This window comes from Microcaecilia unicolor, chromosome 6 (assembly GCF_901765095.1).
Source record: "Microcaecilia unicolor chromosome 6, aMicUni1.1, whole genome shotgun sequence".
In the NCBI taxonomy this organism is placed as follows: domain Eukaryota; kingdom Metazoa; phylum Chordata; class Amphibia; order Gymnophiona; family Siphonopidae; genus Microcaecilia; species Microcaecilia unicolor.
The window spans coordinates 188,424,010-188,451,651 of NC_044036.1; the positions used below are offsets into that span (position 1 = coordinate 188,424,010).

At 40.7% G+C, this 27,642-nt stretch overlaps 1 protein-coding gene across 1 annotated transcript in view; it reads left to right on the plus strand.

The window, feature by feature from the left end:
- The window catches only part of SLC38A3 (solute carrier family 38 member 3), a 255,214-nt gene that overhangs the window by 206,835 nt on the left and 20,737 nt on the right, over positions 1 to 27,642 (plus strand). Inside the window, exons 10-12 of the mRNA XM_030207217.1 lie at positions 2,939 to 3,115; positions 14,073 to 14,152; positions 16,102 to 16,202. Coding sequence (XP_030063077.1) covers positions 2,939 to 3,115; positions 14,073 to 14,152; positions 16,102 to 16,202 — 358 coding nt within the window. The remainder of the gene's footprint in view (positions 1 to 2,938; positions 3,116 to 14,072; positions 14,153 to 16,101; positions 16,203 to 27,642) is intronic.

A 27,642-nucleotide genomic window follows, 5' to 3' on the forward strand; every position in this document is an offset into this window, starting at 1 on the left:
CAACAAATACAAAATACACAAATAGTAGTTAAATACAGTCCTACCTTCACCATAGGAAAGTCCCTCAAGTGACTATTATTCTGGCGGTCTTCTCGTTATCAACAAGGCTTATACTTCTTACAGATGTTTACTTAATAACTCTGAACCTTTCACAGGTATCCAGCCAACTATATACAAGATACAACTTAAATAAAGGATTTTTAAAATAACTATTAAATGATGTTTTATTTCTCTCTCCGGTTGACCTCAGCGATGTTCATTGCCAACAAACAGCTGTTTTATATGGCAATGTTAACAACATCCATCATCTTCATAGGTCAGCTATAATACATTTTAGCTTTCATAGTCACTTTAGATATCTATAACTTAATTCTTTAACTTATCTTTTTAAATCTGTCGGACCCAGGGGTTATGTTGTCCAACATATGTTTCGCTCAAACCTGAGCTGTCTCAAGGACAATCCCCCTTAGAACTTTTTTTAGCGCCAGCTCTGCTCTAAATTTTATATTTGGCTGGATACCTGTGAAAGGTTCAGATTACATACTGCAGGTGTCTGAAAAAACTTTTATTAATAAAGCCATTTTTTGAGTATTATATTTAACTCTGCCAGGAAGTAAATTGGGTAGGTAGCCTCTATATGATGAAGTTCAGACAGGGCGCGCTACTTTTTGACCCTCATGGACGTCAGTCCGATCCCCACTCAGAGAGCTCCTGGCTGGCTCGCCAAATATGTTGGTCCTCTACTCAAAAATGCATACATATACGTTCCCGTAAGGATTACCTTTCATTCAGCAACAATCAGAAAAATCTCTTTGTCCTATGCATATAACAAGTCTATGGTCATGAAGCCAAGTGGAAACAGCACCTAAGCAAGATTGTAAAGGTGGTAATAGTATGGCAAACACAAAGGAATCCTGTTTAGAAGGAAAGGATCCAAAGAAACTTAACGGAGTTTAGGTAGGAAAACCAGTACAGTCTGTGCCCTGATCGAGGATCGATAGATTTGGATAGTCTGGGTGGAGCTTTTCAGGGGCTTTGACAACAGAAATTTTAGAACAAGGACAGCACCAGGCAGACTTCTATAGTTTATGCCCTAAAAATAGCAAGGATAAATCAAGATCAGGAATACATAAGATGAGCACATTATACCATATGTAATGAGTTTATATTTTTGGGCAGACTAGATGGACCATACAGGTCTTTATCTGCCGTCATCTACTATGCATGTTACTATGACAGAACAATAAAAACAAATACACAAAGCATTCCTAGAAGCGGTTGAGGATACAGGCCTCTTCAGCACCTGCGGCAGTGACGAGAAGGAATGTGGAAGGGAGAAAGAGAGAGGGAGAGAGAGGGGAAAGAAGTGAAAGTAAGTAGGGCACCACCCCAAGACAATGGCTGCCCCCCAAGGTCTGTTAACTATCCTTTATATATATATATATATATATATATATTAACCATACATCACCTAATCTGATTTGTTACAGCTGTTTCCCCACACAGAAGTACATATATGTTGTAACCAGGTACCTCTAGATGCAGCCAAGGATAGAACAATCTCCTCCAGTCACAGGCTCCCGGTACAGTCAAGAAATAAATGTCCACCAGCAACTTCAATCTTAAGGACTTCATTCCATGCAGGTTTCTATTAGACCTGATACACAGTTCCAACAGTAGCATTCACCTTCAATCTTAAGCACATATAAGCCACCTGAAAGCGTGTGGCAAATAGTCCCCTTTAAGCAGTACGCTATCAGCACATACCAGGATTCAATACAGGCTCACAGTCAGCTCCAGTCTGGGCTCTTTATCCAGTGCACAATAAGCAGTAGTTCAATTCTAAATAGAAGCAGTTCATTCAATTCATCATCACAGTTAAATCACAAAGCAGCAGTTTCTACCTTCTACTCTCTTTTCCTTCAGGAGAGTTCAATAGTTTAGGGACTCCTCATACCCAAGGGATTTCACCCTGCATCAGCTTCACTGGTAAATTCAATAAATACTTTAGGGACCTCCCTTACCCAGTGATTTTCAGCCTGCAAATACTTTTGGGACTTCCTGACACCCAAGGGATTTCAGCCTGCTTCAGTACTTTAGGGACCTCTCTTACCCAAGGGTTTTCAGCCTGCAACTGCTTCTCTCCTCCTGTTTCTCTCCCCTGGGACTCCTTCCCACCTGCCTAATCAATCCCTGGCTTCTACTTTCACAACCAATCATTCTCCTTCCATTAGCTTCCCCCTCACCCATACCAGCTGAGTTAAGTATCAGACTAATGATGAGCTCCTGCACACAGGGTTTCCTATCTCTCTTTCCCCCTAGTGGCAGTCAATCTACACATCCTGCCAGCTTGCACCCATGTCTTCCCCTATTGCAGCTAGGAGTCCAGTTCGGGTTCCTTATCTCACCCCCTAGCTCCTTGCCTGCAATGCCTTCTGGGACTTGTATTTCAGACTGAAACTGCCTTAACCCAACTATCCTGGATGTGACTTTTATCACAATGTCAATTCAGCATATTTTACTAGCACAAAATTCGGTTATACCACCTGCATGTTGCTCCTGCCCATGCCTCCCCCGACCTTTGCCTTCTGCCCCCACACACTCCCACACTGTTCCATTTTACAAAGGCCATGGTGGAAAAACAAACTTGTAAAGCAATAGCTAGCAACCCATCAAAGCACCCATTGTTGTAAACAACTCTAAGCCACCAGTATCCCCCTCCACAGGTAAACATTGATCCCCCAATGGACAAATTGTGCATCATACCCACACCCAGATGCCTGGTTCTTCATGTATAGTCATTCAGCTAGCACCCATACAGTATTTATGCTGGGAGTACTATGGATACTTGTTTCTAATGTCGTCTGTAGATAACATTTTAGATACTGCTGTGCAGCTAAGGAGAAACTGGCCAATGTTTTCGTCATTTCTTCCATAGGTGATCTACAAAAAATTCCAGATTCCTTGCCCCCTTCCTGACCAGTCCTTGAATGGGACGATAATTGGAAACCACAGCTTGGCATATGAAAGCACTTTCAGCCAGCACAATGGGCATTCAGTGGAGGACTCTGAAGGAAGCTTGTGCAGTCCCAGGATGTTTACGCTTAACACACAGGTAAGTGCAGGAAGCAGCAATCTCACTCTTTCCTCAGAGATTCTTATCAGCCCTTCTCTGCTAGTCACCTTTTCCTCCTTCCCTTACACTTTCCCTCTTAATTTTTTTAAGCTCTTCCATTAAATGTATTTCTTTTTGTGTATGTCAATCAGAGGTAAGCCTGCCAAGAAAGGAAGAAATTAATATTCCTTTAAAGGTCCTCCCAATTAACTCACTAATGCTCAGCTTGACTTTTTCTATAGAGAATGACTGTCACAAAGCACCTAGCCACCCGCCTGGGATTACCCCGCAGCCGCTTAGAGGATCTAACCCCAGCACAGCTAAGGTCCACCTGCACCTGCCTCTTGTGCTCTCTACTAGCACCCTCCTCTCACCGACTGGGTCTCAACCGCCTCTGGGCAAGTCTCCCACTCTCAAATTATCCCTAGTGATTTCTAGGTTACTGGAGCCACACTCCCAGTGGTCCCACAGTGCCCAGAAAGCACTCACATACCCAACACACAAACCACCAGGATTCTTTATCAGGCAATCAGGGCGAGCAAACAATTATGTTTATTCTCAGATCTTAAACAGTGGACATAAAAGTGCAATCCACAAACAACAACAGGTAACTGAAAAATGGATCAATTAGAAAATTAATTAAACATTTGTATACTATCTAAATAGCACCTGGGTAGATCAGGACATATTACTGTTCACAGAGCCTCAGTAAAGAGATCCTGCTCTCTTTTCTTCCAGGCTATAAGACTGGAGCAAATGCCAATACTGGGTAATTTGAAACTCGAGGCCAATCAGAGCACAGAACAGCAACATTCAAAAAAAGCTGGTTACATCACTACAGGCATTTCCTTTATCTGTGTTAACTAAAGAAGGGAAAGGTGTTTGTAACAGCTTCAAATATAACTTGCATCACCTGCTGGCCAAACTAGAGAAATGCACTTCAAGAATCAATAAAGACAATTCTACAGGCTTAAAACACATTGTACTGCCACAATGACATTCTTCCTTCTTTCTTTGGAGCATCCCAGATGATAAGATAAAGGGTTTCTAGTCCCTGCACTTGTGAAAATGATGTAACATCTACATGGTTATGTACAAAATCTCAACACAAGAATATGCATGAAACATGTCATGTTTAACTCACCACTGCCCACGTATATAGGCCATGCACACACTCAATAAAGGATGTAAATTCACCTACTGAGCAGACTCCAAATTATGGAGTTGTATTAAAGATTAAGAAACTTCTGAAAATCTGGTTGCTTTTTTTCAATTTGAGAATGTTTTTTAAATTATGTTTTACGTGTTACTGTGTATTATGTAAATGTAATATTTTGCACTTTTATTTTCATGTATTTTAGTTGTTTTTTTGCTTTTTATAGTATGTGAACCTTTTATGTGTGTTACCTTCTTTAACTTTCTGTGGGGTATAAGTGGGATATCCACTCCATTTCCCAGATATTCCCTTCGCAACTGATTGTAGTCCTCCTCCTGTACTGGGACCAGTGCTATTTAACATATTTTCTTCCAATATAAACGCCAAAGAGAAGTATTTGTTTAGCATGTTCACTTTATCCTCATCACTCTCTGCATAGCTGTTCTCTGCATCCTTCAATCTTACAATTCCAATCCTATCTTTTCTCCTTTCCCCAATATATTTGAAAAATTTTGTCACCTCTCTTTACATCTTTAGTCATTTTTTCTTCCACCTGCACTTTCACTAGCTGTATTTCCCTCCTTGCTTCTTTGAGTTTAATCCAGTAATCTTTCCCGTGATCCTCTTGTTACGTTCTTCTATATTTCTTGAATGTGGACTCATATGCCCTTATTTTTTCAGCCACTTGTTTGGAGAACCATATAGTCTTCCCGTTTCTCTTGTTTTTGTTTACTTTCCTTGTGTAAAGATCGGCTGCCATATTTATAGCAGCTTTCAGTTTGGACTACTGCATTTCCACTTCACCTCTGCCTATCCATGCCATCAGCTCCTTCTTCAGGTATTCCCCCATTTTACCAAAATCAGTACGTCTGAAATCCAGTACTCTGAGTTTTGAGCATCTGCACTTCGCTTTTGCTCTTATCTCAAACCATATTGTGTGATGATCACTATTACCTAGGTGGACACCCACACAAACATTAGAAACACTTCCTCCATTTTTGAGCACTAGATCTAGTGTCGACTCTTCTCTCGTGGGTTCTGTCACCATTTGTCTGAGCAAGGCACTTTAACCCTTTAGTGTCCAATGGTCCCGTAATAAGCCACATGGGAACAGATTGATGGGAACATTGAACACTAAAGGGTTTTAACAGGCATCCATGATCTAGTTCTTTCTGATTAATCCACATCTGGCATGTTGATATATCCCAACAATAGCGTCTCCCCTTTCATACCAAGCTTATGAATATCTTCTATCATATCCTTGTTAAGCTTCTCCATTTGTGCCAGAGGTCTGTAGATAACACCATGTGGATACAGGTTCCATCTTCTCTTTCCAGGATGATCCATATAGCTTCTTCCTTTCCCCAAGTTCCCTGTATTTCAGCCGCTCTGATATTGTTATTCACATACAGTACCACTCCTCTACCTCTCTATCTTTCCTAAAAAGATTATAGCCCCGGTATGGTCACATCCCATTCATGAGAATCATTGAACCATATCTCTGTAATAGCAACAATATCCAAGTTTTCCTCAAACATCAGGGCTTGCAAATCTTGAATCTTTTTTTGTAGACTATGAGCTTTTGTGCTCATTGCTTTCCATGTGCTAAATGAGTTTGGATGGTTTTCCATGTTTCAATGCCTTTCCCTCTGCCGTCATGTTTTTTCTGGGGTGACTTTTTAAATTCCCTTGTTTCCTTTTGTCACCCTCACCCTCTAGTTTAAACATCTAGAAACATACTGTCTGAATTTGTCCCCAAGGATCCTTTTTCCCCTCACAAAAAGTTGTAGCCCATTATTACAGTGTATCCTGTTGTTTTTCCACATAGTATCACATCCTCCCATGTATCTAAAACCTTGTTCTTTACACCAGGATTCAAGCCACTTAGTGAATTCCTCTATTTTACATAGACTTTCCTCTGCCTTCCCACATGTAGGAATTCAAAAAAAGCTGCAGTCTGAACCAAAGACTCTAGTCCCTCCCCAAGCTTCTGGAATGCTCTGTGCTCTAAACTTGCTATTGTAGGTCAAGCCATTTGTCCCCAGGTGGATTACAACATCAATATTAGAATCCTTACTCTCCTTTCAGGTCACATTTAGTATTTGGTTAGTACCTCTGGTAGCTGAGGATCCTGGAAGGCATTTCACTAGTCTGGAACCCTTGAACTGTGTTCCTAAGTTAATGCCTCTGATAATGGACTCTCTTAGCAGTAAGAATTTTCTGCTTTGCATCAATCTGTAATTGTTTAGGTGATGTCTCTTAGATTGTGTTACATTCCTTGCCTCTGGCTCCACACCAGTACTTTTTTTCTCAGCATCATGATGATCCAATGCAGCAAAGGAATTATGTAGGGGGCAAAGGTTGGGAGGATGAATGCCTTTGTGCCATAGGTCATAATCTACCCGAGCCCACTGTGACCCAACTATTCCTCTGTTGCTTTATTCTCTGTGGCAGAAAGCTTTTGATAAAGTTCCTCATAAGAGAATCCTGAAAAAATTAAAGAGTCATGGGATAGGAGGAAAGGTTCTGGTGTGGATTAGGAATTGGTTATTGGACAGAAAACAGAGGGTAAGGTTAAATGGTCATTTCTCCCAATGGAGGAGGGTGAACAGTGGAGTGGGCAGGGATCTGTACTGGGACTGGTGCTATTTAACCTATGTGTAAATGATATCGAAATCGGAACGATGAGTGAGGTAATTAAATTTGCAGATGATACAAAACTATTCAAGGTTCTTAAAACACAAATGGACTGTGAAATATTGCAGGAAGACCTTAGGAAATTGGAAGACTGGCCATCCAAATGGCAGATGAAATTTAATGTGGACAAATACATAGTAACATAGTACATGATGACAGATAAAGACCTGTACAGTCCATCCAGTCTGCCCAGCAAGATAAACACGTGTGTACTACTTTATATGTGTACCTGACCTTGATTTATCCTTAAACATAATAAACTGGGAATATACAAAATATGAGGTCTCTCACAATTATATGCAATACTGAATACTAGAAACATGTGTACATAAAATTTTATGATACTAAATTAACACTTCCTACCTAATAGAGCAAAATGGTACAACCTAAAATCTTAAACACTCATAAAATGAATGTGAACAGTGCTCAGAACTGGGTACAAGAGTAAAGCTGTCAAGCACAACTCTCATCAACCACATACTGCATCATTGCACCATCAGCCCTCCCTTCCTACCTATACATAACATGATCTTAACCTTACGCTAAACGCCACTAGGGCTGACAGAGCTAACAATGTAGACAACTATACTTGTCCCAAACCTATACTACTCTTTTTTATAATTTTCTAATGCTGTGCACTCATGGTGAAATTAAAACAGTGTATACACATAAGTCCATAGTTGTTCAACACTCTCTACATGTAGTCACATGTTTCGCCAAACGGCGTCATCAGGAGAACAAAATCTGTGAACACAAATTTATAATAGTACCTATAATGCTCATATTATAACAATAATGAAAAATTGAAACAATTACTTATCTTACTCGACGAACAAACCACCAGGAGGAAGACAGTCAGCACTCCTGGTCCAGGGCAGAAGGACGCCAACGCATGTGCCCTATCTTTAAATGCTCAATCAACCTATCAGAGGTGAGTAACAGTCCACCAATCGATAGCTTTATTGAGACCCAGCAGATAGAACCTGGACCAACTTCGAGATATTATCGAAGGATCTCATCTCCCAAACGCTCAAAAGATTCGTCAGATCTCATTGCAAATTAGACATATGCCCAAACAACCTCATGGCATCCGCCACTCAACAATTTATAACAGACCTAACGAACCACTTGAACTATATGTTACAAAATGGACTCTTCCCGAAGGAGAAAGGAAACATTCTACTCACCCCCATACCCAAAGATGCAAAGAAAAGTGCTAGTGAATTAATCAACTACAGGTCAGTAGCATCAATTCCCTTAATAACCAAACTAACGGAAGGGATGGTGACCAAACAACTCACAAACTATTTAAACAAATTCTCTATACTACACGATTCCCAGTCAGGATTTCGGTCTAACCACAGTACAGAAACAGTACTAGTTACTCTCATGACAAAATTCAAACAAGTGATTGCAACAGGCAAGAACATACTACTTCTACAATTTGACATGTCTAGCGCCTTCGACATGGTTGATCATGGAATACTACTACATATCCTCGAGTACTTCGGAATTGGAGGCAATGTTCTTAATTGGTTCAAGGGGTTCCTAACCACACGATCATACCAAGTAACATCTAATTCGGCAACATCAGCCACATGGATATCTGAATGCGGAGTTCCACAGGGATTCCCCCTCTCACCAACCTTATTCAACTTAATGATGATACCCCTGGCCAAACTATTATCAAACCAAAACTTTAAACCATACATATACGCAGACGACGTAACAAGTACATCCCATTTAAACAAGACTTAAAGGAAATTTCCAATGAGATCAACCAAAGTCTACATATCATGCATTCATGGGCGGATGCATTTCAGCTGAAACTCAAAGCAGAAAAAACCCAATGCCTAATACTCACCTCTCAACATAACACGAACAAATTTATCACCATTAACACACCAAAACTGAGTCTTCCAATTTCGGACACCCTAAAAATTCTCGAAGTTACCATTGATCGACACCTAACACTTGAAAATCACGTGAAAAACACAACCAAGAAGATGTTCCATTTGATGTTTAAATTAAAAAGAGTAAGACCTTTCTTCCCAAGGACTGTCTTCCGAAGCCTGGTATAATCAATGGTACTCAATCATCTAAACTACTGCAACGCACTCTTCGCTGGCTGCAAAGAGCAAATAATCAAGAAACTGCAGACAGCCCAGAACACTGCAGCTAGACTCATATTCGGTAAAACAAAATATGAAAGTGCTAAACCCTTAAGAGAAAAGTTGCACTGGCTTCCACTTAAAGAACGCATCACATTCAAAATATGTACTCTAGTTCACAAAATCATTCACGGAGACGCCCCAGCCTACATGACAGACCTGATAGACTTACCATCCAGGAATGCCAGAAAATCATCCCGCACATTCCTCAACCTTCACTTCTCCAACTGTAAAGGTCTAAAATACAAACTAACGCATGCGTCAACCTTTTCCTACTTGAGCACACAATTCTGGAACGCGCTGCCGCGCAACTTAAAAACGATCTATGAGCTAACTAACTTCCGCAAACTACTGAAGACTCATCTCTTCAATAAGGCATACCACAAAGATCAACAAATGTGAACTCCTCCACATATATCCAGAACTGTATTATGATATTTACTTGTTATACTACTATCATGCTTTATCATTATCATGTTACCAAGATCCTTCTGTAATACTAAATGTCTATTCTCTTATATACTTCCACCATTCACGATGTATTGTAAGCCACATTGAGCCTGCAAAGAGGTGAGAAAATGTGGGATACAAATGCAATAAATAAATAAATAAACAAGCATAGAAGTGACTTGGCACGGCCATGTTTCGGCATGTGCCTAGGTCAGGAGTCCTTCTACTTACATTTAAAAAATATAAAATTAAAAATAAACATAAAATTAAAATTCACATGTATCAGTAAAACCAAGAGGATGATTAAAACTTGGATAATCAAACACAGAAGCTGCATCAATCAGGCAGTTAGTTGAACACTGGCATTCAGCTAACCATTGTCAGTGATTTAAATTGTTTTGTAATTAAACATCTGACCAGCAGATGGCACCAGGATGACATAGAAAAGACGGAATAGAGGAGACCGAAAATTCATATATAAACTCAACACTCTCCATCCCTTTGGCTTAAACTAAGAGCTAAATTATAGTTTGTTTGTTTGTTTTTTGTAAGTCTTGTGGTTTCCACTTTATTTCTGTTGACTTCTTGCTCTTGCCTGCTCAAGTTATATATTGACCCATTCACAGCATTCTGTTATAGGTTTTGACGGCCTGATTTATATCCATAATGTTTTCATTACTTCTTGTTTTGGCATGTATTCAACATTTTCTCATTCAATTTTGCACACCTTTGCTTCCTTTTTTATTTGTATTAGACTGTTTTTTACTCTTTTTTTAAATTCAGTTTTGACATGTGTTGTGCCTGTAATCCTTATCCAAAAGAAATCTTTGCAGCATAGCATTTTTATGTTTCCCACCTTTTTTCTCATGCATACCTACACACAATTTATGAGCAATTTATTATTGATTCATTACACCTTACTTCACCCACTTAAGCATCTGTTACTATTTTGCATCATAATGCAGTAAGATACCTCGCATATGACATTCTCTGGTTTATCTTTTGATAGGCCATTTTCATTTCTTATATCCACAAGTACAACAGCTCCTGCATTTGAAATATGGCAAAGAAACAATGAGCCCCTAAAGCTTCAGGCTCTCATTACAACTTCTGCCTCTGTCCATACTGAATGCTTGGATGCACATTGAATCCCTCATGAAAGAAGTAAAAGGGAAATGGTACTTGATATACTGCCTTGCTGAGGTTTTTGCAACTACATTCAAAGTGGTTTACATATATTCAAGTACTTATTTTGTACCAGGGGCAATGGAGGGTTAAGTGACTTACCCAGAGTCACAAGGAGCTGCAGTGGGAATTGAACTCAGTTCCCCAGGATCATGCACTAACCGCTAGGCTACTCCTCCACTGGCAACCTTCCATGTAGAAGCCTGCCCTTGCAGTTCACCAGTGCGGCCGCGCAGGCTTCTGTTTCTGTGAGTCTGATGTGCAAGACGTCAGACTCACAGAAACAGAAGCCTGCGCGCCCGCATTGCTGATCTGCAAGGGCAGGCTTCTACATAGAATGTTGCTAGTGGAATAGCAACATTCCATGTTGAATCTCAAATAGTAGCAACATTCCATGTAGAATCTACAAAAAGTAGCAACATTTTATATAGAATCTACAAATAGTAGCAACATTCCATGTAGAATCTACAAATAGTTTCAACATTCCATGTAGAATCTCAAATAGTAGCAACATTCCATGTAAAATCTACAAATAGTAGCAACATTCCATGTAGAATCTACAAATAGTTTCAACATTCCATGTAGAATCTCAAATAGGGAAAAGGAACTGGGACTTGACATACTGCCTTTTTGAGGTTTTTGCAACTACATTCAAAGTGGTTTACATATATTCAGGTACTTATTTTGTAACAAGGGCAATGGAGGGTTAAGTAACTTGCCCAGAGTCACAAGGAGCTGCAGTGGGAATTGAACTCAGTTCCCCAGGATGAAAGTCCATTGCACTAACCACTAGGCTACTCCTCCACAAGAACTAAGGCCCCCTTTTACCAAGCTGTGGCAAAAGGGGGCAGGGCGCTGACATTGACGCGTGTTTTACATATGCGCTGAGGCCCCCTTTTACCAGAGCTGGTAAAAGGGAAGTCTTGCCTTCCTGCAGGAAATGGCTGTACGGGAAGTAAAGCACTTGCTGCGCGGCCATTTAGAGGGGGGGGGGGGGGGAGCTGTTACCACCACCCATCTGGAGACTGTACCTACAGAAAGATATAAGGATGGAGTCGGTCCAGAGGGCGGCTACAAAATTGGTAAGCGGTCTTGGACATAAAACATATAAGAACAGACTTATGAACCTCAACATGTATAGGCTGGAAGAGAGGAGGGAAAAAGAAGATATGACAGAAACATTTAAATGAACACAAGTAGCCATATTGGGTCAGACCAATGGTCATCTAGCCCAGTATCCTGTTTCCAAACAGTGGTCAAGCCAGGTCATAAGTACCTTGCAGAAGTCCAATTAGTCAGAAAAGAAAACAAGGGAAAATATACCACTCCAAAGTAAGAAATTGAATCAATAAAAAGGAGTGTTCTAATCGAGCAAAAGTGGTGGAAACCATGTGAGACTACTCAAAAATCCAAAATATCAACAGGGAAAATTCTCTGAAATAAATCTTTTGAGGCTAAAAGCCTCAGCTTCTTTTTGACAGTTGCCGCTTGAGTGTTGCGGCTGTAATATCATTCAGTGACCTGGTTGAAATCACCCCAGAAGCAGGTTCTGTGGAACCGAAACGCCATGCTTTTTTTGTACTGGGCGACGGGAGTTTTGATTACCTTCAGCTCTGTGCCAGCTTTGTATCAGTTAAGTACTGGGGTTGCTAATTTTGACTTTTAAATTGCTTTAAAGATTGTTTATAATAAAATAATAATAAAAAAAGACATTATAGCATTGGAGGCAGACGATTAGTATGTATGAAGTGCTAATAGCTTTGGGTTCTAGGAGATCTCATAGCTTATATAATTGCTGTATGATGCCTCCAGGCTAGATTTATTTCAGAGAGTTTTCTCTGTTGATATTTAGAATTTTTGAGTCGTCTCACATGGTTTCCAGCACTTTTACTTGATTAGAACATTACTTTTCATTGTTTCAGAAACCCAATTAGTAGCAACGTTCCATGCTACCAATCCCGGGGCAAGCCGTTGTCGAAACCTTTTTTAAACCCAGATACCCTAACCACTGTTACCGCATCCTCCGGCATAGAGTTCCAGAGCTTAACTATTTGTTGAGTGAAAAAAATATTTCCTCCTATTTGTTTTAAAAGTATTTCCATGTAACTTCCTCGAGTGCCCCCTAGTCTTTGTACTTTTGGAATGAGTAAAAAATTGATTTACTTCTACTCATTCTACACCACTCAGGATTTTGTAGACCTCAGTCATATCTCCCCTCATCTGTGTTTTTTCCAAGCTGAAAAGCCCTAATCTCTTTAGCAGATTTATATTTTTGGGACCCTAAACAATTGAAATTTTTTCTGGATTCGAAAAAAGATGTTGCTTTATTACCAAAGCCTTCTGAATGATAGGATTTGTGTGTTATTATTAGCTAGTAGACTAGATAATTATGTAACATTTCCTACATAGTCATTTTTCTGTTGCCTCTCTTCCTTTCTTGTGGACTTGGACTGTGATACTCAAGGGTTAATTATTTCCTTTATTCTTTGTTTTTTCCTTTTTGTCTTTGATAACTTTTTATGTTATCTGCTTGAGTCTTATAATCTTTCTGTAACAAAGTTCTTCTATTATTTTACTTTGAAACACGATACCAACTTATTAACTTACACATTAGATAGTTTTCAAAAATCATGCATTGCCTAAAAAGTTTTAAAGTTGACCACTTTTTACGAATTACAAAAATGTTTGTCTGACATTGTATGAACCCTACAAAACATTCAACAACAAAAATGCAATTTTCAAATATATTCCATGACTTTTCGCCACCAACACTTATTCCTCTCACACAAGTTGCACAAACTGATTTATTAAATTCAGCAAACCTCAACTTTTCAATTCAGATTTCTTTTTAATTCCCTACAAGCTCCTCACCTTTTTAACTTTTACCTATTTAACCCATTAGTAAACAACCTCTAGAGGCAGACTAGTGATAACCTAATTCATCGGCAACCAACTTATAAACAATTTGTAAAAAGTGGTCAACATTAAAATAGTTTAGGCAATGCATGACTTTGAAAACTATCTACTGTGTATGGCATTGTTTTGCAAAGATTTTTGAGCTAGTCCTCCATTTTTACAGGTTTGCCAAATATATTATTATTTTTCTGTGCTGGGATTAGAGCATTTTTCTTTGCTAGTTTTACAATTACTTTACCTTTTACTAGACCTTTTATCCATAAGCTCAACACAGAATGGAAAAAGTATGAAGTAGTCATATCAATGTTGTTTTATTTCTTTTCACTGATGTATTGATATTGGAAGTCCAGCACTGAGTGTTCGTTGTTTCTTTCATTTTCAGACAGCATACACTATCCCTATTATGGCGTTTGCTTTCGTTTGTCACCCAGAGGTCCTTCCCATTTACACAGAATTGAAGAAGTAAGTTGTAATGAACTTTCAGGTTCTGTCTGTCCCTGTCTCACTTCCACTGATTTTCTTCAAGGCTGGCTTATAGTTACAGTACTCTGCTAAACTGAGGTTACTACAACCACCACTCATTTAGATTAATTAATTATATCACCCAGGGCTGATGTAAGGGTATTAATTGCCCCTAGTGAACTTTACTCTTCTCCCTTCCCCACCCCCCACACACGCAAACCTATCTGCTAAAGATGGCCTCCAGACAACTCGATGTTTGGGAAAAAAGTTTATTCAGAAGAGCAGGAAAATGAAAATCAGCCAAATCGACCCAGAATCTCTCCTAAGCACTGAAGCCTTTCCAGGGGACTAGGTATTGCATCTTCCAGGAAATATTCTGAAGTCCAGAATCTCCTCCAACCTGAATCCTGCCTGTCCATCCACCAGAACATGATCCCAGGGAGTCTCTTGCTTGTCAAAAGAGTCAGGTTTCAGGTTTGTTAGCATTTGATATATCACTGATGGGATTACTGTCTCAGAGGTTTACTGTAACAAATATTTTTTTAAAAAGTCTATTAAGAGGAAAAATAAAAAGAAATATAGTAGAAGTCAGAGTTACATAATTAAAGTATAAGTCAAGAGGAAAATAGTGTCCGTATCTTGAGGCAAACCGCATCAGTCCAGGCTCCAGTTGCAATGGTATAACTTATTCTCCAAACACAACCTGAAATAAATATGTTTTGAGGCCATTCTTAAAGCATGGAAAGAAATATCAAGACTAAAATGTGGTGAAAGCTTGTTCCAATGCAAGGGACCTATCATGTTAAGGGGATGATTTTTAAAGCACACTTGCAAAATTCCGTAGGTTACTATGGAGCTCATTTTCAAATAAATCTGCATCTGGACATTTTTCTCACAAAAAGTCCAAATTGGTATTTTCAAAACCAATTTTGTCAGACATTTCCTACCACTAGGCAGATTAGCCTTCCACTTAGGGTGGCAAAACTTAGTGACAGTTGACAGTGTGGCTCCCACTCAGTGTGGGACTCAAAGCTGCATTTTAAAGCTTTTGCTAGTCCAGCCCAGGGTTTTCAACACAGGCTTGAAGTCAAGCCCTGCAATCTCTAAGAAGAAATTTGTATTGGAGGAGGCAAGACATATGGAAGCACATAAGCACAGGCCTCTGCTAGAATGTTCTACAGCATGCTGGTTTACTTTGACTTCTATCCCAAATGGAGGTATGATGGTGGTGGTGGTGGTAGCAGGGGAAGGGAAAGGGGAAAGATGCTGGACATGGGGGTGGGGGTATGGAGGAAGAAATGTAATTATTTTCATCATTTGATATACTGCCATTCTTGCTTGGGGCCAATCACAGCAGTAGGGGGCAGGTTGGGAAAGGAAGATGAAAGGCTGGATGAGGGGAGGTAGGAAGGGGGAGATGAGATGCTGAACACAGCGGGTTAGGGAATATCGGGGAAATACTAAACATGGGGGGCAGGTGTTGGTAAGAGCAGATGCTGGGCTATGAGGGCGGTGAGCTAGGACCTTGTGCTGCCCATGTTGCCCATGGCTGAAAGTTTACCTAGGAAATAAAATACTCTTGGGCCAGCCCTGGTCCTTGGAGCAAAAAGGGTGCTTCTGGGCAAAATCTCCCCTCTTCCTGCAAACAAGATGAACCTTCAGGGACCTGGGACCAAACTCATATTCATTTGCAATTTCCCTCGCTTCAAACAGTCTCCTCTTACCATTAAAACTGTTTTCCCCAGTCTACACTGCCAGGAGGAATACAGTTTCCCTGCTGCTGGCAAATTGTGCTAAAATCAAAATAGTGCAAATGATACTCTGATGGGAACACCAAAGCCTCCTGTAATAATATTGGGTTAAGAATAGGTCCTTTGTGAGATTATTGTATTAAAAATAATTTTCCTGTGTGGTCTTGATAAACATTTGTGTTTTCTCCCTGTTTCCAGCCCTTCCAAAAAGAAGATGCAGCATATTTCCAATATATCTATCAGTGTGATGTTCATCATGTATTTCCTGGCAGCGCTCTTTGGGTATCTCACCTTCTATGGTATGTTCCAGCTGCTTTGGACGGGAGTTTTCTTGATTTTCTTGGTCTGATATTGATTCATATGGCTTTTGTTGTTATAGTATGGACTCCAGTCAGGAGGCTTTAGCTGATGCTCTGTGTTTGGGGAGGGATAGAGCAATTATTTATTTTTTTGTTTGAACACATTTCTAATATACCAATCAACGACATGCATTTTCTAGGCAGAGTTCAATTTAAAATAGAGATTGTGAAAACTGACGAGGGTAGAGGTGGCCTTGGGATGTTCTAATATTGAGAAGAAGTGATTTTTGTTTTATGCTGAACTGTTTTGATGACTGGGAGGGAAGTTTGTGAAGACAATTACCTGAGGGGTCTTTTACAAAGTGGCTAAATCTGAACTACCGCTGGCCTAACGCAGCTGCCAGCAGTAGTTCCAGGTCAAGCACACACCATTTCCGATGTTCCAGTAATTTTTTATTTTTTCCTAGCATGGTGGTAATCGGGCATCGCCGCATGCTGCCCAGTTACCACTTAGAGGGTCTAAAATACAAACGAATGTATGCGTCAATCTTTTCCTACCTGAGCACACAATTCTGGAATGCGCTGCCGCGCAACTTAAAAATGCTCTATGAACTAACTAACTTCTGCAAACTACTGAAGACCCATCTCTTTAACAAGGCATACCACAAAGATCAACAAATATGAACTCTTATACAAATATCCAGAACTGCCTTATAATTTATGCTTGTTAAACTACTAATATGTCTTATCATTATCATGCTATCAACATCCTTCTGTATGCTAAACATATATTTTCTTAAATGTTTCCACTATTCATGATGTATTGTAAGCCACATTGAGCCTGCAAAGAGGTGGGAAAATGTGGGATACAAATGCAATAAATAAATATCCTCAGCACAGTTCAGGTCTGCTTGCACCTGCCGCTTGTGCTCTATACTAGCACCCTCCTCCCACTGACTGGGTCACATCCACCTCTGGGCGAGCCTCCCACTCTCAAATTATCCCTAGTGATTTCTAGGTTACTAGAACCATGCTCCCAGTGGCCCCATAGTTCCTAGAAAGCATTCATAGACCCAACACACAAACCACCACTATTCTTTATCAGTCCAGGCAGGCAGGGTGAACAAACAAACGTGTTTATTCTCAGAACTTGAACAGTGGACAGAAAATGTGCAATCAGCAAACAATAACAGGTAACTGAAAAATGGATCAATTAGAAAACTAACTAAACATTTGTTTACATTCTAAAAAGTACATGAGAAGGTCAGGACATATAATTGTTCACTGAGCCTCAGCAAAGAGATCCTTCTCTCTTCTCTTCCTGGCAAGGACTGAACTCAAAACCAGTAACTGCTAGTTAGCTGCAAACTCCAGGCCAATCAGAGCCCAGAACACAACATTTCAAAAATATACTGCATCTTGCTTCCTGTTTGTGTTAAACTAAAGAAAAGAGCATTCATTCCCTGTAACAGCTTTACAGCAGAGAAACACCACCTGCTAGCTAAATAGGAGAAATACAGTTCAAGACATAATTAATGCAGGAAAATATCCATTACATTTTACAGGCTTAAAACACAATGTTTCTTCACAGACCCTTGAGTAAATTGTCTTTCTGAAAAAATTGCCCACCCCTTACCTAGCTAAAAATATATGTGGCTGTCCACCTATGTACTTTAAACTAGGAAAAAGTAGAGTAATCCAGGGGTGTGCTTAAATTAAGGAAGGAGAAATAACCTGCAGAGATTACACTTTCAAATCTGTGCTTTTTAATTTTGTATGGAAAAATATCCACAGAAAGTGCAGGTCCTTTTTTTTTCATTTACTTAAATTTACAAGCACAAACTTGAAATTAAAATCACTATGTAGAAATAATTTGCAAAACAATAATCAAACAGAGAAAAATAGCCTATCAGGAAAAAATAACTTGCTACATAGACCACAAAGTGACAGAAAGAAGCCATAATGTTAGATTTAAGGGATTATTGTCTACCTCTGTTTCTTATAAGGCAGTATCATTTTGGAACTCCCTACCATTAGAACTTGCATTGATAGATAATTATCTATATTTTAGGAAGTCACTTAAGACTTTTTTTTTATTTCAGAAGTACTTCAATGTATAGAAACTTATTTAGCTGATGTTTTCTCATCTTTACTGTACTTATTAACTGAGGGGCCCTTTTACAAAGGGCACAAATTGGCATTACCGCCCAGCTACCGTGTGCCCTGGGCAGCAATTCTGAATTTGGCACATGCTGAAAAGACATGGTAGAAAATATTTACTATTGTCTACCATGTGGCAGTTACCCGGCTGTAGACAGCAGTGTGTGCATGCGCTGCATACCTACTGCCTAGTTAGCATGTAAGACCGGTAAGGTCTCCGGCCCAAATGAACGTGTGCTAGTTTTTATTTTGCTGCACGTCCATTTTCCGGACCCTTAAAAAAGGGCCCCTTTTACAGAATATGGTATAAACTGGCCCGGAGTGCACACAAAAGATGCACTCACACTGCCGCAGGCCACTTTTTGCCGCAACTTAATAAAAGGACCCCTGAATGATACTGTATGTAACATATGAACATGTGGTTCACTCTTGTTTAATATGTAACCCACTTGGTACTATTTATGGTATTAGCGTGATATACGTCTAGCATAATATAACAGCCCATTATATTTCATCTAATTCGATTGGCCTAGACAGGTGAATCGCTTCCCCATCTGTCAGATGATGCAGGGCCACCTCCACCAAATAGGAATGAATATCCTTCTGGGATGGCTTGGCCTCATGTGTATACAATATAGAATAATATTGAATGAACTGATCTTGTATAGATTGCAAATCTTTATAAACCATCCTGGCCCCATCAACAACAGAGGGGATAAGGTTTTGATATGCTTGTTTCTTAAGCTTGTTAGCTAATGGCAAGATGGCCACTACCTAGAGGTCACAGGAGCAGCTAGCTCTGACGACCCTGGCCGGAAAATCAGCTGGGAAAACTAGCTGGTCTCGGGCTGTACGACCCCCAGGCGGACCAAAGGGTCAACAGACGATTGCTGCCTGGTCCTGGTCGACAGACAACGGTCTCACCTGGAGGATCGAGTGATCTCATGGTCGCCCTCTCCGGTCGAGTTGCACAGAGCCGCTGTGGGCCAGCCGCGGCTTCCTCACTATCTTGGAAGCACAGCGCCACCCTACCAGGCCTTGGCACCCACTAGTGCCTTCGGAAGTCACCGAGGTGAACGTGGGCTGCTGTGGCGGTGTGCCAGGAGGGTCGAGCGGAGACGCTGTCGAGCCAAACCATCCCGCCGACATCCTCCTCGGATGGACCGCTGAGAGCTGCCAAGAGTCGACTGCAGCGCTTCCCAGTCTCGGGAACACAGCATTATCTGCCGGACCTCGACATCCACCTGCACCTCCAGGAGCGCCGACTGGCTGGAGAGAAAGAGCTGAGCACGCAGTATGTGCTGGGGAAGACAAATGGGAGGAGCAACCATCAGCAGCAACGAGTAAGACCTGAAAAACATGCGACCAGCCCACGCTGTCCCGAGCCACACGCACCAGACGCCTTAGTGGGGGCAGCTTGCACTCATTTGGGGAGTGAACCGAGTCCCCGTGCCCGGGAGCATCTGATGGTGAGTAGGCGCAGGCGGCTGCTCAGAGATGGAAACAGCCGAGAAAAGGAGGACTTTGGAGGCTTGCCACTACCACAAGGTAATACCAGAGAACCACAATTGACCTAATTTAACCTGAAACGACCTCTATAACCTCAAAGACAAACTGCTGCAGCACACAAGTCAGGCCAGACCTCAATAAACTGAAAGACAAGTTGCTATAGCACACAAGCCCAGAACACCAAACCCACCCAAAGAACATAAGCAACTCACGCATCCAGCCATCAGAACACGGTCTTCTTAGAAGCCCACAGTAAATAATAACCAAAATGAACACCTTCAAATTACTGCTAATAACCTACTCCTTAACATTGCTCCACCTTACGTCAACCACTCCTCTCACAGAACATAATACTGTACGCATACTGTACAACTACCAAAGACTGATCAGACACACCACACCTCATCAAACTGACAATAACTTAAACAGAGGAAGAACACCAACATGCAGACAATTACTACAGAATGCAAAGAAGGGTCCAAACAAGCATACCACAACAAACAAACGACAACTAATAAAGGTCAACACAACACCTTACGCAGAAGACCCATACCAAACAATCCAAGTGGGTTACATCAACGCCAGATCTGCAGTAAACAAAACAGAAATACTAACAGACTGGATCATGACAGAAAACCTTGACCTACTCTTCATCAACGAAACCTGGATCCATGACTAAAAGGACCCCATAATCCTAGATTTGTGCCCTCCAGGATACAAAATCATACACTGACCAGAAAGGGAAAGAGATGCGGAGGTATAGCACTAATTTATAGATCCCACTTCACCACCAAAATCAATGCCGAGTCCGTGACACCCCAGCTTGAAATAGCATCATTTAGAATCCATAGCAAAACATTACGCGACCATTTGAATTGTGTCCTGTTTTACAGACCCCCAGGCAACTGGAACAAAGACCAAACTAACTTCATGGACTTCATCTCAAACACATGTGTAGCTGACTCCAAAACATGCGTGGGATAAACATAAAGGAATCCTGTTCCGAGGGAATGGATCCTCAGGATATTGCTGGGCAGACTTATACGGTCTGTGCCAGAGCCGGTGGTTGGGAGGCACGGATAGTGCTGGGCAGATTTATACGGTCTCTGCCCTGAAAATGACAGATACAAATCAAGGTAAGGTATACACAAAAAGTAGCACATATGAGTTTATCTTGTTGGGCAGACTGGATGGACCATGCAGGTCTTTTTCTGCCGTCATCTACTATGTATGTTACTAGTACTAGGAGACATCAACCTTCACCTAGAAGACCCAAACTCAATTAACACATGAGATTGTAAGGAATTCCTCCATTTATTTATTTATTTTATTTATTTGTAGCATTTGTATCCTACATTTTCCCACCAATTTGCAGGCTCAATGTGGCTTACATTTGCCATAATGGCGGTTGCCATTTCCGGGTATCAAAATTACAAAAGACATTGCATTGAGGTGCATACATACATGGCAAATAAGAATATATTATGGTATTGCATAGTGGTTCCTGAGTGTTAGATTGGGTTGTAACATTTATTAGGTCGTCGGTTATAGAAAGATCTTAATTGACATAGGGAATAGAGTGGTTTTCTTGATCATTAGAAAACAAAGAGGCTAATCAGTCAAGAGATAAGAGTTCGTAATCTAGTTCATGTGTCGTCATATTGTTTAGTATGGAGGATGGATGTTATTGGTATGCCTTCTTGAACAAATCAGTTTTCAGTAGTTTTCAGAAGATAGTTAGGTCTTGTGTTGTTTTTATGGCCTTCAGTAGTGCATTCCATAGTTGTGTGCAGATATAGGAGAAACTGGTTGCGTATGTGGATTTATATTTTAGTCCTTTACAATTGGGGTAATGGAGATTGAGGAATGTGCGTGCTGATCTTTTTGCGTTCCTCATTGACAAGTCTATAAGGTCTGAAATATAGGTCGGGGCTTCTCCATGGATGATTTTGTGGACCAGGGCGCAGACTTTGAACGCAATTCATTCTTTTAATGGGAGCCAATGTAGTTTTTCTCTTAGGGGTTTGGCACTTTTGTATTTCGTTTTCCCATATATGAGTCTGGCTGCTGTGCTTTTAGCGGTTTGAAGCTTTTTAATGATTTGTTCTTTGCATCCGGCGTAGATGGCATTACAATAATCTAGATGGCTTAGCACCATTGATTGTACTAGGCTACGGAATACTTCCCATGGGAAAAAAGGTTTGATCCTTTTAAGTTTCCACATTGAGTAGAACATTTTCTTTGCTGTGTTTTTCGCATGGTCTTCGATTGTTAGATTTCGGTCAATTGTGACTCCCAGAATTTTCAGGCTGTCTGAGACCGGAAGGGTATAGTTTGGGGTGTTTATAGTATTGTGTTTATTTGTGTTATATTGTGAAGATAGGATGAGACATTGTGTCTTTTCTGCATTTAGCTTGTTGAAATGCGTCCGCCCATGAGTTCATTATCTGGAGGTTGTGTGTGATTTCATTTGTGATTTCGGTTATATCGTGTTTGAACGGGATGTATATTGTGACATCGTCTGCGTAGATGTATGGGTTGAGTCCTTGGTTGGATAGCGATTTGGCTAATGGTGTCATCATTAGGTTAAACAGGGTTGGTGAGAGCGGTGATCCTTGTGGTACTTCACATTCAGGTTTCCATGGTGTTGACGTTTTTGAGTTTGAGATTACTTGATATGTTCTTGTTGTTAAGAAGCCTTTAAACCAATTTAGTACGTTTCCTCCAATCCCGAAGTAGTCTAGGATGTTCGAGAGTATTTGGTGGCTAACCATGTCGAACACGCTGGACATGTCAAACTGTAGGAGCAGTACACTGTTCCCGGTTACAATTAGTTGTTTGAATTTGGTTATGAGAGTGATTATCACTGTTTCAGTGCTATGGTTGGATCGAAATCCTGACTGTGATTCATGTAGTATTGTGAATTTGTTTAGGTAGTTAGTAAGTTGTTTGGTTACCATACTTTCCATTAGTTTGACTATCAGGGGGATGGATGCTTTAAGTCTTTGGGTATAGGTGTGAGTAGTATGTTTCCTTTGTCCTTGTGGAAGAGTCCGTGTTTTAACATATAGTTCAGGTGTGATGTAAGGTCTGTTATGAAGCATTTGGGGGCGACCCTTATTAGGTTACTGGGGCAAATATCTAGTTTGGAGTGTGTTTTGGAGAATTTGTTGATTGCTTGAGTGATGGTTTCTTATGTTAGTAGATCGAAGTTATTCCAGGTTCGATCTGCTGGGTATTCGCCGGGAGTTGGGTCCAGGCAGTCCATGAATTTTTCGTGGTCATTGGTGTTGAGAGGTAGTGTGGATCGAAGTTTTATGATCTTTTCATTGAAGTATTTGGCTAGTTTGTCTGCCGATGGGGTGTCTGTACTATCTGTGGAGACCGGTGTGGTATCTATTAGTTTATTCACGAGTTGGTATAGTTTGTGTGCATCTTTGTAGTCTGGTCCTATTTTGGATTTGTAGTACACTATTTTAGTTTGTCTTATTGAGTATTTGTATTTTCTTTGCATTTGTTTCCATGCATTAAGTGTGTGTTCGTCTTTCATTTTTTTCCATGCTCGCTCAAGTCTCCTAACTTGTGCTTTTAGTAATTTCAGTTCTTCATTGAACCAAGGTATTGAGTTTTGTCTTCGTGTAATCCTTTTTTGTAATGGTGCGATTTTGTCTAGTGTAGTCTTGCATCTGTTGTCCTAGTTTAGTAAGTAGTGTTTGGAATCTGTTTGAGTTGTCCATTCATTGTTGTATATCTGTTGCCAGAATGTTATAGGGTCGATTTGGCCTCTTGTAGTGTAGGTTGTGGGATCTTGCCTGGGTTGTGTACCTTTTTTCCGCCATTGTAGGGTGATGTTTAGTTTATAGTGATCTGACCATGGTATCTCTGTCCATTTTGTATCTGTTAGAGTAAGGTTTAGGTCTGAAGATAGTTTGTATGTGATAAGGTCAATTGTGTGTTCTTTGGCGCGGGTGGCTTGCATTCTAGGCCAGCTGAGATCCATAGCTGGAGGAAGTCTTTGCATTCCCATACATTGGTTGCATTAGGGTCTTCTAGGTGTATGTTTATATCCCCAATTATGAGTAGGTTGGAGTTAGAAACACAAGTGTTCGATATGAAATCCATAAAGTGTGATTGGCAGTCTTGCCAATTACCTGGTGGTCTGTAAAACAAGATAACATTTAAGTTGTCAAGTAGGGCGGTATGGTTGATTTTAACTGCAGCGATTTCAAGTTTAGGTGTAATAGATTCTGCGGTTGTTGTTACAGTAAAGTGAGATTTATAGATTAATGCTAGGCCTCCTCCTCTTTTTTCTTTTCTTGTCCAATGGGTAATTTTGTAGCCTGGGGGGGGCAAAGATCCAAAATTATGGAGTCCTTATGGTCATGGATCCAGGTTTCACTGATCATTAGTAGGTCGAGATTGTCTGTTGTGATCCAATCTGTTATAGTTTCTGTTTTATTGATTACTGATCTGGCATTAGTGTATCCCGCTAGAATTTTTTGGTATGGTTCCGTATTTGATGATGTGTGGATTTTTATTAGTTGTCGTTCCTTTATTTTAGTAGGTCCTTTATTTCTCTTCTGTTGTGGTTGTCCGCATGTTGGTGATTTTTCGTTGTTTGAGTTCTTGGCAGTTTGCAATGGTGTTTTGCATTTTGTCGGTCTTTGGTGTGTGTGTAGTGTGGGTATCATGTTGTTCTCCTTGAATGGGGTGGTTGGAATTGTGTGAATCAGTGTTAAGGAATAACTTAGTAGGATCAATTTAAAAGTATTCATTTAGATTGTAAGTTCTTATGATTTATAGGTGTAGTGTTTTGGTAAGAGTTCTTAGGCCTATGTTAGTGGTGGGGGTTCATTTCATTTTTTTTTTTTAAGTTCATGGGTATGATATTTTCATAGTCACTATTCAGTGTTAGGTGGCGTTGAGTCCTCTAGGGCTGTACCACGATTAACCGGTAGGATCTCAAATGGCCGCAAATGCAAGCAACCCACGTCAAAGGGCACACACTGGACCTCATCTTACGCAAACTCTCAACAGACCAGAACTTCATAATAACAGATATTAAATGGTCAGAAACACCCGGTCTGATCATTACAAACTAAATCTATCCCTACACTGGCGGGATCACACCAAACACAAGAACACACATCCTACAAAACAAGAGGTCATGTAGACATGAAAACATTCTGGCAACTGCTTTACAACAATGAATGGACAACACAAACAGATTCCATACATTATCCGGGGGTTGGGTCCTTACCATCGAGGAAATCACATGGGTCAGCTGAAAAAATACTTAACTTCTAGACAATAGTAGACACAAAAGTGCAGGATAGCTCAGTCAATCCGACTGTGGCCAGAGTTTCACTACCGAGCTGTCTCAAGGTGTGCATGACATCAATAACTGACATGACATTGAGGCAGCGCCGATGGAAGAGGAGGGAGGTCACCTCCTTCCTCCAATGAAGGTAGGGGTGGGGAAGGGACGCTAGACCACCAGGTCGAGGGAGGATTGAATCATAGCCTACTAGGCCACCAGGGCTCCATGTGAGGGGATACTAGGGGGTTGGGGGGGCTGAAGACCCACCAGATCTCCAGCCCCCCTGAAGTTGTCAAACAAGTGCAGGAGAATTGTGCCTGAGCACATGCTGAGGCACAATCCTCCTGCACTTTACCCTATGATCGGAGATAATAGTGTGCTTAAATTTGCATGCTATTATCTCTGATCATAGGGGTGGTAAAGCCCTGTGATGCTCCAGCACTATTTTTAGAGCACTGTTTGGAACAGCATGGGGCTTTCGATCATCTGCTCATCAGTGTACTAGAATAACAAGGTTGCTATTCTAAATCAACATCACAGCTAGAACAGCCAAGGACTTTTAGAATTACCCTTGCAACTGGAGAGACATTGTGGCTGGCAAAACTGCACATTGTTTGTGAGACCCTGGCTCTTTATCAAGGTAACTACCTCAATATGGTGCCAGTGAGACAATCGATTGAATCTGGTCAAACCTCACTCTCCTCACCACCAAAACAGTTACCCATGCGATTCATAAGTTCTTCGACACCCATTGCAAACTGGATACGTGCCCCAGTTATCTATTAAAATCCGCCCCCAACCGCTTCAAAACAGACCTTACATCCCACCTAAACTACTTACTCCAACAAGGTCTCTTTCCTAAGGAAAATGGCAACATCTTACTCACCCCAATTCCCAAAGACACCAAGAAAAAGACAAGTGAACTCACCAATTACCGCCCAGTAGCATCTATCCCACTTGTAGTCAAACTGATGGAGAGCATGGTAACCAAACAACTCAGTGAACACATAAACAAATTCTCAATCTTACATGAATCACAATCAGGATTTTGTCCCCTCCATAGCACTGAAACAGTACTCACAACTCTCCTGGCCAAATTCAAGCAGGAAATAGCAATAGGCAATAGTATACTTCTCCTTCAATTCGACATGTCTAGTGCTTTCAACATGGTAAACCACAATATACTAATCAGACTCCTAGACTACTACGGCATTGGTGGAAACATACTAAGCTGGATCAAGGGCTTCCTAACCACGAGAACATACCAAGTGAAATCTAAATCGAACATATCATCACCGTGGAAAGCTGACTGCGGAGTACCTCAAGATCACCATTATCACCTACCCTCTTCAAACTAATGATGACACCACTAGCCAAGTCCTTATCCAATCAAGGCCTCAACCCATTCATCTATGCAGACGACGTCACAATATACATACCTTATAAACACGACCTGACAGAAATTGCAAATGAAATCAAGCTCAACCTAAACATCATGAACTCATGGGCAAATGCATTCCAACTAAAACTCAATACCGACAAAACACACTATCTCATCCTCTCAGCCAAATACAATACATACAAACCCACAAATATAAGCATACCAAATTACACCCTCCCTATCTCAGACAGCCTGAAAATCCTTGGCGTTACTATCAACTGTAAACTCACACTTGAGAGCCAAGTTAACACTATAACTAAGAAAATGTTCCACTCAATGTGGAAACTGAAACGCGTGAAACCATACTTCCCAAGGGAAATATTTCGCAGCTTGATACAATCAATGGTACTAAGCCATGCAGACTACTGCAATGGACTCTACACGGGATGCAAAGAACAACTCATTAAGAAACTACAAACCGCCCAAAACACAGCAGCCAGGCTTATATTTGGTAAAACGTGATTCAAAAGTGCCAAACCCCTATGAGAAAAACTACATCGGCTACCAATCAAAGAATGTATTGATTTCAAAATCTGCACCCTGGTCCATAAAATTATCCACAGTGAAGCCTCGGGATATATGACAGACCTCATAGACCTACCAACAAGAAACGCAACCAGATCAACACGAACTTACCTAAATCTCCACTACCCAATCTGCAAAGGTCTCAAATACAAATCTACTTATGGATCCAATTTCTCCTACATAAGCACACAACTGTGGAATGCACTACCAAAAGCCGTGAAAACAACGTACGACCACCTAAACTTCCGGAAATCACTAAAAAACCTATCTGTTCAAAAAGGCATACCCCACCGATCCAACTTAAGTGCCTATACTCCACAACTCAACTCAACTCAACTAAACCAAAGCTTGTAACAGACTCTATATAACTCTTCCTCTTGTAATTCCCCAATGTGTCTATAACACACGAACCTTATCTGACCACATTAACTCCTTGTATCTGTTTCTATGCCGGAGATGGCGAACGCCTCTACGGTACAATGTAA